The sequence below is a fragment of the Halichoeres trimaculatus genome, unplaced genomic scaffold (genome assembly GCF_033239565.1).
Source record: "Halichoeres trimaculatus isolate MK-OKI-2021-1 unplaced genomic scaffold, fHalTri1.1 fHalTri1_scaffold_23, whole genome shotgun sequence".
Lineage (NCBI taxonomy): Eukaryota > Metazoa > Chordata > Actinopteri > Labriformes > Labridae > Halichoeres > Halichoeres trimaculatus.
In genome coordinates, this window is record NW_027437201.1 from 3347081 (window position 1) to 3359470 (window position 12390).

The window sequence follows — 12390 nt, forward strand, 5'->3', positions numbered from 1 at the left end:
GAAGAAATCGATTAGTCAGACAAAAGAGGGAAAAATGTCCTGTTTTACATCACAGGATGGATTTTCAGCTGAATCTGAACACAGATAAAAATGTGTGGATAAGAATCAAAGCTCAGGAAAAGACCTTTTTACACTTATTCAACACTTGATTAATCACACAGATCCCAAACTCTAATCCAAAATAAGTCAGGCAACCAAAGAACTAAACTACTTAACATCTGTTGTTGCTATTTCTTAAATTAGACAAATTATGATTTAATCAATTTTATCCATTTTATTTTAATTTTAGGCTTATGAACCTGGCATTTAAGAGGTAAATTTTAAAAAATAAATAAATAAACTGCAAAAAATGTTAATGTGAGACCATAAAAAGTAAAAAAAATATGATTCTTTTTTTAAATAAAACTAAGAAATTGTTAGGCGTCAAAATCCTTAAACTCGCAAATATATTTATTTATGCATGCTTTGGCTGGAGAAAAAAAAATTAAGTAACAAAGTTTAAAAAATAGTCCAGAAATGTTCATAGGTAACTAAAATGCAAGAAGTTAGCGTATGTTTTATGCATTTAATCAAAAAAATAGTCAATCACTGCTCATGTACTGAAAAAAAAATATGTTTCGAACACATATTTTAATTTTTTTTAATTTTTGTCAAATAAATTAAAGAACTACCAGACATTCACAGGAAAAGAAAAATATGCAAAAATAATTTAGTTAAAATTAGTGCTGGGCAAGTTAACGCGTTATTTTCGCATTAACCCGTCAATCTATTTACACTGTTGAATATTTTATCGCACGTAAGTGCATGTTGCTCACATGTTTTTACTTTGTAAATGTCTGTTGCTGACCGCGGTGGAACCGGAAGTGAAATTGGCGGAAAAACACGATGAGTAACCAAAACAAGCATGGAGAAGAGGGGCAATGCCACGGAACTTAAAGGAGCTCGCCGCTTAGTGTATCAGTCCGCACGCACGGCGATCCAGATATAAACAAACGCAGGTAGTCTGCCAGGACAAAGAGACATGATGAGAACTAGAGCCTTATTTAGCGGTGTTTTTGTGTGAAAGTAACGCACTGAAAATTCTCTAAATAAAGCGTGAATGCAGACTGATATCAGAGTTTTTAGGTGGGAGTCCGTTTATTTGTGTTTTTGGTCAAGTAAAATATGGCCCCGTCTGAGTGCAGAGGAAACCGGCAGAGGAGCAGGGAGGGGGTATTTGGTGCGAGCACTCTGGGCTTCTGCTGCACAAAATCACTGCTGTAGGGGTAATTTCTGCCCTAAACCTTGTGATAGGACCCAACTTGTTCCATCCCGGAGTATCACTTTAATGCCCTGACAGTGGCAATAAGCTTTAATTTTGTATTTACATTTTGTAAATTTGATTTGCACTAAATATGTGATTTAACTATTACTGTATAACAAGTACTGATTTAGTGTTTGCATGACAGATGTTATGGCACTTTCACAATGCGATTAATCAGGGAAATCATGCGATTAATTACAATTAAAAGTTTTAATCGTTGCCCAGCCCTAGTTAAAATATTTAGCAAAATGTTATATGCTTATATTATTTTTTTTTTTTTTATGATAAGGATTTAACAATACAATCAAAGAAATTAGTAGTTAGAATGTATTAGAGTCATCACTCATCGCTAAATCTTAAAGTTAAACCAAATGCTGCTGCAACAACCACAACCTCACAAATATCACTTTTTGTTACCTGCCAATGGACCGCAGATGTCAAGGAATTTAAGCTAACTCTGGTTCAATAAATTCAATGTTAACACTTGTGCTGATATCGTAAATTGTCCCTTTACAAAGAAATAAATCTGTCTCTAAATAAATTCTATCTATTTAAGGTGACAGATGGTACTGGAAAGAGCTACACATCTGCACAAAAAGTGCACATTGCTGAACATGATAAAAGCCTTGTAGGCAGAAACACAGTTTCCGTCAGAGTGCCTGGGGAACACCTCAACCCTTACAGCTGGTTTTAACTCAAGTCCTGCCTCTGGCACTTCAAGGAGTCAGTGATAGTCTTGAATTTTAGGATGTCACCAGCTGATCACGCCCCTGCTCATGTTGAGATGCTGTAACCGTTGCTGCAGGGGTTGCCGGTTTGAATCCCAGCTGTGACCTCTGCTGCATGTCACTTCCTCTCTCTGCTTCCTACGTGTATCGTCTGTCCTCAGCCGCCCCGTCCAATAAAAGACCCCCCCCTTTCCAAAATGAAAAACAAACTCACGGTTAAACCCACTAAGAGATGATTACGATTTGTTTGAGCCATAACTCAGAACAGAGTGATAGTTTTCAGTGGAGCTCATCACCCTGTCTGTGCTGCATGTGTGTGTCAGTGTGTGTGTGTGTGCGCGGCTGCAGACAAGGACAATGGCAGGTGCAGTAAATTGCCAGCTTCAGCAGAGCTCTGACATACTTGATCTGTTTCTCCTTCCCTCAGGAAAAGCTTTGCCAGCAGAAGTACAATGTCTCCTGCATAATGATCATGCCTCAGTACCAAAGGCAAGGATTTGGAAGGTTCCTTATTGATTTCAGTAAGTTCTTTAATGCTTTTTCAGACCACTACATTACCTTTTTTTCATTCTGTACAAACACTCTCAGATTAAAGGGTTGCTTTTGGCAAGGTGCTGTTGTTTTGTTGAGGCTTTGAAGGAGCCTAATCAAGAGCATTCATGTACAGTGCTTCAGAAATCACACAAGATTAAGATTTAGGAACATTACAGACTCACTGCATACATTATGTGATGACCACCTAATCACAGCTTGAGGAGCAGTTTCTTAGAAATGCCTGGTATCTTTCTCCTGGACTCCTGAGCAGGTGTAGAAGCAGCTTTTATGTTTTAGTCCAGTAAATGCAGCACATACAATATTTAAAGCCTGGCGGTCCACATATGAAAACAGTTGCTGCCTTGAGTGGTTTTCTGTGTTTAGGCAGGCGGTTTCTCCCTGTCGTTATAGGCGTTTTATTGTTTTCAGGAGTTGTCTCTTTGCCGAGTTTGTGTGCGATGAAGAGAAGGAGGGAGGGAAAAAATAAAAGAAGGAGCGAGCGCGGGGTGGGCGGGCAGTAATGGAGCATTTGATTTCCTGTTCACTTTGGGAGCCATTGAGACACAGAGATGCAAGAGGATCTGTGATATTGAGAGTGTGCTGATAACAAAGACAGGGATTAAGGGAGATTGAACACAGCTGAGTCCTGAGCTCTTTGAAGGCTTTATTGGAAAATGTAGCTTTGGAGCTGGAAGTTGTTTAGATTAAGATTTTCTGTTATATTGGATTGTATTAGAGGAACAGTTTGTCTCAGGTAGCTTTGAGAGGGAGCTGAAAAATGTTCTCTTTCATATCATTATTCCAAGGACTCAGAGTGGCTCTTTCGTAGCAGCGCATTAATGATAATATACTTGTTAAACCACACTGAATGAAATATGACATTTTTTTAATTAAATATTTGACTATTCATTGCTAAGTGTTTGTTATCGCAGCCACTTCTTCTTAGCTTTAGTAATGAATATTGTCATGATTACTGGAATATTATGTGTTCACTGTTTGGTGATTAGATTTGCTTGTTTGGTTCTCGGTAGTGGGTGCACATTAAAAGCCATTAATTAATTTCATGCGGCTCATAATGGATGACCCTTGACAGGGCCGCTATAAAACTAATTACTCACAGATACATATTAGTATTGGTTTTTTCTTGTTCGTTATCTCCCCTAAGTGCAGTCTCTTGTGAGCAATGACATCCAGCTGCTTCTCTGTTTCGCTCTGTCGCTTTGTTTCCTCTTTACTCCACTCTGTCAGCCTCCTTTGTTGCCCTTGCCAGCGTGTATCATAGCGTCTGACTGAGGTTGAAGGAGAGGAAAACTGATTGCCTCGCCTCTCTTTATACTATTTGAAGGTGAAATCCCAACCAGGTTTGGTGTCACATCCCTACATGAATATGTAATCCATGAGGGAGGGGTGCAGGGATTGAAATGCAATCTGAAATCACCCAGCAGCAGCCTCCAGCTTGACTAAAGCATTTTGTTTTTGTTTGAATCTTGTCTTTTTAGGTTACCTTCTCACCAGGCAAGAAGGACAAGCCGGCTCCCCGGAGAAGCCGCTGTCAGATCTGGGTCGCTTATCCTACCTGGCATATTGGAAAAGTGTCATACTGGAGTACCTTTATAAGCACCCGGATAAACACATCAGTGTTAAAGGAATAAGCAGGGCCACTGGGATGTGTCCGCACGACATCGCCGCTACTCTCCAACAGCTCGGCATGATTGACAGACAGGATGGCAGGTCAGTTTCCGTGGCGCAGTCTCCTTCAGCCTGCGCCGCCGCTTCTGCACGCTGTCTGACTTATCCAGGCCAGCGGGTATTTTTAACAGCATATCCATTAATGCTGCTGAATATTGACAGAAGTAAGTCAGGTTAAGCACCCCCAAGGACATGGAGCACCTGCTGTCTCGGAGAGCTCGTCTTTGTGCTCATATTTAACCACACATCACCCTCTGTCTGCCTCCCGTCTGAGCAATCTTTACTGGACATGAGCTCATGGCTTTTCTCTCCCTGTGACCCAGGATTGTGCTGATCAGAAGAGAGCGATTGATCCAGAGGCACATGGAGAGCCTGAGGGCTAACCCACGGCAGAATGAGGTGGACCCCGACGCCCTGCACTGGACGCCGTCCACCACTCACAACGCCGTCCTGTCTGAAGAGGAGCGGGAGGCAGAGATGGATGTAGGTTGAATGAATGAGGAGGCACTGCTTGTTTGTTTACACTTGCCTACAATGCTATTACTGGATGTTTGTTTGATTAGCTGGAGAGTTCAAATAGAGGCCATTACCGGGGAAAGCTTTCCCTCTGTCAGCAAGCACTTAATGTTGTGCAAAATTGCCCTAAATCAGTTCACTACATAATTGATAGTGCTGAATATTCCATGAAATGCAATCCTTCCACGGTTGCTTAACGGGAATGTTTCCTCCATGACGGGCAGACATCCAATCAGGACGCTGCTCTTATTATCAGGAGGAACCTGCAGCGATTCATTTGTCATGATGTTAATTCCGATCCCTTGTTTTCCCATTAGCCTCATTGCTCAGATGTTAGAGCCGTGCGTGGCGTGGTGTGGGGTGTGTGTGCATGGCGTGTGTGCGCCTCTCCCAGAGATAATGCGTCTTGTCTGTTTAATTACCAGGCGGAGCGGCTGAAGGAGCAGGCCAGTTGCTGGGAGAAGGAGGAGAGGGAGGGCTTCATGATGACTCACGGCAGCAGGCAGCCGCTCACTAAGGTCCACTGTAAGGTCCCGTTCAGGACGTACGAGCGACGCCCGGCGCTGTCCTGGACCAGGCGCATGCAGCAGAAGCAGGAAGTGAGCGACGAGGACGGCGATGAGGACGACGAGGACTCCGACGGCTCGGATGGCTCGCCTCCCATCCTGACAAAAGCTCATGTGATGCTAGCAGCCAAGAGAAAGGTGACTTTTACTGTTAGTGGACGTGTTTCCTGTCAGCTGTTCTCCCTCGTGGGTCGGTCTTATTTATGATGAGGAATTTGACTGAAGAACAAAGTGGATGTGAATGTGTATCATTAGATATTTTCCTTCATTAGGAGCAGGTTGTGTACTCTGGTGAGATGGAAAGGTTTGATAAATATTCATGGATTCAGTGAAGGGTTCAGTGGCTTCCTCCTGTCATCTGGAGCCTCCCTGTGCGCCTGCAGCTGTAGATAATAGATTGTGTTTTCACTGCTGGTGTCGAGGCTGTGCAGCCTAAACCTTGTACTATTGTCAATGGTCATGGTTAATTTACTGCCCTCCTCTGCGCCTCTCACATCTGTTCTGTCTATATGGCACTGCCCCCTTGTGCTGGAGATAATATTACAGCCGGCTGCATGATGTCAGGAGGAAAACAAAAACAGGACGGCAACCAGAAAAGCACGACCCTCTGAGTTTATTTAGTGCATTAGTTACAGTATTGATTTCACATTCCTCTTGTGGAGGATTTCGGAGAGGGAAGCGGTGGAGTCGAAGGCAGCCGGTGGGAAACAACTGGAGTATGTAAAATATAGACTGTGGTTTCTGCTTACTCTGCCTGTCTCATTTGTGGTTTTCCACAGCAGGCAGCATTGCTTAACCATTTAGTCTCGCAGTGTGGTTTTAACATTTTACATTTAGCACGAAAAAAAGAAAGCCTGAATGAATCCGAGCAGAGGTCGTCCAGCTCCTGCCCCAGTTTTCATCTGCTTCTCTCTTCTCTCTGCGTTTCAGCGAACCATCGTGCTCAAGAAGAGAGGGCGCAAGAGGAAGAGGATAAACAGCAGCGTCACAACGGAAACCATCTCCGAGACAACGGAGGTGCTGAACGAGCCGTTCGATAACTCAGAGGATGAGCGCCCTATGCCCCTGCTGGAACGCACCTGCAGAGTGGGCGAGATGGAGGAAGAGGAGGAGGAGGAGGAGGAGGAACAGGAGGACAAGACACCGATTACACCGATGAAGCGGCGGAGAGGCCGCCCCAGGCTGGAGAAGAATGCACAGAAAGACAATCTTGAACACTGGAATGAGGGTATTTATATCTTCATAGTCGTATTAAAACTCTGATTTGACATCGCTGTGAAAAATATTGAAGTGTTTTTGTTTTTTCCCCAGGAGGCGACATCCTCTCCAAGCGACCCAGCAGACCTCGTCCAGTGAAGAGAAAGAAGGGCTGGCCCAAAGGAGTCAAACGAGGCCCTCCTAAATGGAGATTGAAGAACGAGCGAAAGATGGGTTTCAAACTCAACCTCTACACGCCCCCCGAGACCCCCATGGAGGCGGAGCAGCACCACATCCAGACCGAAGAAGCAAAAGAAGAGCCCGATCAGGACGTCGCCAGCGCAGACGAGGGCAGCAAAGCAGGAAGAGGGTCGGCCAGTCCGGATATGACGCTAGACAGACTCCCCTCTGAGCCCTCGAGTCCCGCTGACAACCACTCCCAGAAATCCAGCTCCCCTGAAGGCTCGCCTGCTGCGTCTCCGGTCTGCTCGCCACCCTCTCCTGGCGCCGTGTCGCCCGCGATGTGTGAAGACAGAGGAGATTCCCCAGACCCACCTGAGGATGACCAACAAGAGAGCGAACACGGGCAGGACTCTCCAGCTAAAGATGTGGAACACGCACCAGAGGCCGCCGCATCACTGGAGAATGACAATGAGGAAGAAGAGGAAGAGGACGAGCAGAGAGCTCGGATGGAGGATCAGGACGCAGACGACGAGGATGACAGTCACAGTAAGGCGGCACAGCCTGAGAGCAGCAAAGCCGAGCTGGAGGAGAGCTCGAAAGAGACGCCTGAATGCACTCCACCTTTTTTAGATCCAAAAGAAGACAACGACTCTGAGCTGAGTCAGCAGGTTTCTACTGTGCCGCCGCCGTCGAGTGAAGAGGACGCAGCCGCTGCCGCAGACAGCACCCAGGAAGCAGTGACAGAAACTACTGTAGCAACACCAGCACCTGAAGCAGTAGCAGTGGCTTCAGTAGCAGCTGCAGACTCTGATAACCCTGCAGACTCTGAGTCAGAGGAAGAGAGCACGCCCAGTCCACGTCCAGACCCCCCACCTCCTCCGCCCACAGAGAGACCCACACTCAGTCCCGTGCTGAGGGAGAATCCTCCGATCTGCGCAGAGATTGACTCAGAGACGGCCCAAGCTGTTCAGTCCCTGACTCAGGAGACGGAGCGGGAGAACGTGTTCCAGGACTGCGTGGAGAGCCAGGAGCCCTGCAGGAGCCTGCAGACCTTCCCTCATGTGCCCCAGAGCCCCCAGCTCACCGCTCTGGATGACTGCCCCCAGTCAGACCACAGCAGCCCGCTTTCCTCCGCGCAGTCCCATCCCAGCCAGTCGGTGCGCTCCGTCAACAGCCCGGCAGTCTCCATCCTGGAGAGCGGCTACACGCAGATCAGCCCCGACCACAGCGCCATCTCCGTGCCCTCGCTCCACAACATGGAGACCAGCCCCATGATGGACGTGCCGTCGGTGTCGGATCACTCGCAGCAGGTGGTGGACAGCGGCTTCAGCGATTTGGGGAGCATCGAGAGCACGACGGAGAACTACGAGAACCCCAGCAGCTACGACTCCACCATGGGGGGCAGCATCTGTGGGGCAGGCCCCACCCAGAACAGCTGCTCCTATGGCAGCATCCCCCCCAGCGGCCTGGCCCAGAGCAGCTGCGCCGTGAGCCAGCAAATGGCCGCCGTCAACCCGGGCAGCTGCGGGATGATTCAGCCAAACAGCCTGAGCTCGCCGCCACACTGCAACGTCAAGTCGCCGCAGGGCTGCGTGGTGGTGGAGAGGCCCCCCAGCAACAGCCAGCACAGTCAACACAGCCAGCGCAGCCAACACACGCAACACACTCAACACACTCAGCATAGCTCCCACAGCAGGCACGGCCCCCACAATCAGCACAGCCAACACAATCAGCACGGTCCACACAATCAGCTCAGCCAGCACAGTCAACACAATCCTCACAACCAGCATAGTCACCACCACAATCACCACCTGCAGCACAATCAGCTCAGCCAGCACAATCAGCACGCTCAGCACAGCCTTCACAATCAGCACGCGCAGCACAGCCAGCAGCAGCCCATGGCGCAGTGTGCCATCCCCACCAACTTCACCACCACCATGCAGCTGGCCGACATCCCCGAATCCGGAAACCCCAACTTCGCCCTCTACGAGAGGATCAACCACCAGGGGGAGTACGGCGGCGGGCACTACCCACAGTCGTCTGGCCTCAGCCTGGCCAAACTGCAGCAGTTCACCAACACGTTTATCGACCATTCTCACTCGCTGCCTTTTAACCACTCAGCCTCACACCCCATCACATCTTATGCAAACACGCCCTCGCTCTCATCCCAGCACTCCAGCCTGGTCTCCTTGTCCCAGACTTCGCATCGAGTCCCCAACCCACAGGTGCAGGCCACCATGACCCCGCCCCCTAATCTCAGCTCCCCGCCGCCCATGATGCTCCAGCGCAACATGGGCATCCCGCCCTCGCAGCGCATTCAGCCTCAAATGGCCTCCAAGAGTCACATCTCAGCACGCTCCAAGTCTGCCCCGCTGTCGCACCACCAGCAGCAGATGTACGCCCGGCCGCCGCAGACTGTGGCCATGCAGGCGCCGTCCAGAACGCTGGCCGCCATGCCGCGCATGAACATGAGCGTGAATATCATGCCGGCGCCGGGGTACAACGTCAACTCCATGAACATGCCCTCCCTCAATCCCATGAACGGCTACAGCATGAGCCAGCCCATGATGAACAGCGGCTACCATGGCAACCATGCCTACATGAACCAGTCACCCCAGTACTCTATGCAGATGGGCATGATGGGAACACAGCCATACCCCCAGCAGCCCATGCAGGCTCCACCACATGGCAACATGGTGTACACTCCAGCTGGTCACCATGGTTACATGAACACAGGCATGTCCAAGCAGTCCCTTAAAGGGCCGTTCATCAGGCGGTAACTCCCCGCCAGACTCAGCTCTTTGGTTTTTTCCTCTGGTGTGCATTTTGCTGTTTACAGATGCACTGATCTGGCCTTTTGTTGTTTGGGTGTCTTCTTGTTATTGTTTATTACTTAAAAACCAGCAGCAGCACTTGGAAAGAATGCAAAAATTTTCATCAATGAGTCAACTTTGAAGCTATTGTTAAAAAGTATTTTTGTTTCTCCAAATGGGAAGCCTTACATCATAACGATGAAAATCTATTTAATTAGTGTTAGTGTCTCTGATGTGTCTTTAGAGCGGCGGGTTCAGAGCTCAGAGTAGAGATTTCATCAGTGGTCTTGCAGTCGTGTAGCAGCCTCAAATGAAGCCATTTAATGTGCCTGCTACAGGAGGAGCTAGTGGCTGTTTGAACCTGTTCAGTGTACCTGTCTAACAGTGCTGACAATTAGTTTGTACTATACTCATGCCTTTGTATATTTAAATTATTGTACTTATTTTGTAAAGTGACAACTAGCATGCTTCAGTCTCTGTTAGTGACAGTGCATTGAGTAGTACTGTACAAGTGTTGTGCTTAATAGCAAGCCATTTTAAAGATATCTGGCCTTTATTAGGTTTCCCTCCAAAGGGAGAAAGATGAAACTATATTTTGTTAATTCTAATAATGTAAAAAAATGTAAACTTAGTCCTGTTTTCTGTTCGGTTTGAGAGGTTTTATTGCTATGTATGTATAATTCTGAAGTCTTTTGTAACAGATCTCCTTGAGGCAGCTTTCTGTTTAATAAAGCAGACTGATTTCTGTCAAAATAACAAAGCATATCTCAGTGTTTGTACCCTGAAAGTTCTAAAACATTTCAAAGTGTCCAGAAGTGTGGCAGAATTTAAAAGAACTAAATGATTATATTGACGAATAACAATAAAGAAAATATAAATTTAGTCCAAAGTTGATATTTTACATAATGCCTTTAAAGCTACGTTTTCATTCCATCTGTAGATTTGTTTTCTATCTTTATAAAATGTTGGATTTATATTTTACCGAAATGTAGAAGAATAGAGCCTGTGAATAGACCAAACTAAGCTAATGGATTGCATGTAAAACGCAACTTGTACTTGTGTTTTTGTTTATATTGCTCTTTTGTAGCCTTTGTACCTGTACAGAGTTGCTGGTAAGAACAGGGGGGAAATACCTGGCTATGTGCACAAAAATCAGACAGAATGACATTCTTGTATTTATGACTTTTCTCCTTTTGTCAGTTACTTAAAATGCTGTACATTTTAGCATAAGAATAAATTATGATTGACCATGTACTGGGTTGTTGGCCTTTACTTTTGAATATGTACCAGCCTCTCATAGGATGAAGGTGCAGCGATGATAAAAGTTGAGTTTGACTCAGACTGGACAGCTTGGTTAATGTGTCGTTTCATTCCCGTTAAGTTCAGACAAAAGCATTTTAGTCGCACGGTGCTGGTTTGGTGTTAGACTACAATTCTTGATGTGGATGGTTCAGGTTCTGATCCAACCTCCAACCTTTTACTGCACGTGATTCACTACTCACACCCCAAGTTTCTCACTCTATCCATTAAGTGAATTTGTCAAATCCTCAAAACAAACCTTAAAAAGAAAAAACTCATTAGGCCTGAGTTTTGAAGTGGAAAAATCTGAGAAAAGGTGAAAAACACATATGAAAGGTGAGGCTTGAATCTAAAACCAGAGTCTTTAATCACAGGACTTCAAACACATAAAAACAAAGTGTTCTCTATAAGACTTGTGACATGCTCAGTCTCGTTAAATTTGCACAGAAAAAAATCAAGTTTTGTCTGTCTTTGTTCTACTCCAGGATTTTATCTGTCCTCAATGATTTCAAATTTGGCTCGTGACATCCTGAAGTAGACCGGGGACTGGACCTGGGACCTGAAATGAGTGACTTCAGGCTATGTCCACACATAGCAGGCGATTGAGGAAACTTGATATCTGATCTGAAAACTCCAGCCAAAGTGAAGATTTTGGAAAACTCCAGTTTCATGGGTTGATGTATGCACCAGGAAACGTGGGTTCATTCTGATTGGCTGGCACAGGTTTTATGTCTGAAAAACAGTGACAAATATGGGTTTGGTGTGCTTGGAGATGCCTGGTGCTTATAGACCAGGGGTAGGCAACCTTTTCGATGACTCACTCATGACAATACACTCATGCCCAAAGTGCCATGACTTACTTCTTTGATATAATCATTGTCAGTCAATAAGAAAGTCTCCTTGAATGGTTTTCCATGCTTAGTTACGCAGTGAGAAACGCTTTAACTTCCTTCCATTGCCCGTTCTTTAAACAGCACAGGAAGTTTTGAATGTGCTGTTTTTAGGGATGCACGATATTGCATTTATGCCGATATCCGATATGCTGATATATCAAAACCCCTATTGGACGATACCGATACCGATAATCACAAGTTTGTTTGTTTTTTTCACTGTAAAGAAAGCTAAGTCTATCCTGTACTGGAATTTATATGTTACTCTTATTGTGACGGTCTTATTTGTTTAAGAATCACACATAAAACAAGACAAAAAACATTTGATTTTACCATAAATAAGAAATGTATTATGTTTTCAAACTCAAGACATTCAGTATTGAAATACAGAAAAATAATTTCTTTAGATCACATGAACTCTAAATGTACAATGCATTTTTAAACATAACCAAGTTGCATTTGATTATTTTAGAGCTACTGTAACAACCTGGTGACAGACACAGAGCTCTGCAGTGCAAATAAATGAAGTGCTACATTTTATTTAAGGAGCTTATTTTTCAGATGGAAAATAATAACAATCCTAACTGAATAGCACCTTATTGGCTGTGCCTATCGACAGAAATTTTCATATCTGCAGATACCGATAAATGTGTTTTTAAGCTTTTATCAGCC

At 45.5% G+C, this 12390-nt stretch overlaps 1 protein-coding gene across 3 annotated transcripts in view; it reads left to right on the forward strand.

Annotated features, from left to right (window-relative positions):
* The window catches only part of kat6b (K(lysine) acetyltransferase 6B), a 29955-nt gene extending 19181 nt beyond the window's left edge, over positions 1–10774 (forward strand). For all 3 annotated transcript variants that reach the window (XM_074662945.1, XM_074662947.1, XM_074662946.1), the window contains exons 12-17: positions 2459–2552; positions 4065–4296; positions 4578–4737; positions 5196–5474; positions 6267–6564; positions 6648–10774. In XM_074662945.1, the coding sequence (XP_074519046.1) occupies positions 2459–2552; positions 4065–4296; positions 4578–4737; positions 5196–5474; positions 6267–6564; positions 6648–9496 (3912 nt within the window). In that variant the 3' untranslated portion in view covers positions 9497–10774. The remainder of the gene's footprint in view (positions 1–2458; positions 2553–4064; positions 4297–4577; positions 4738–5195; positions 5475–6266; positions 6565–6647) is intronic.
* The last annotated feature ends 1616 nt before the right edge of the window (positions 10775–12390 follow it).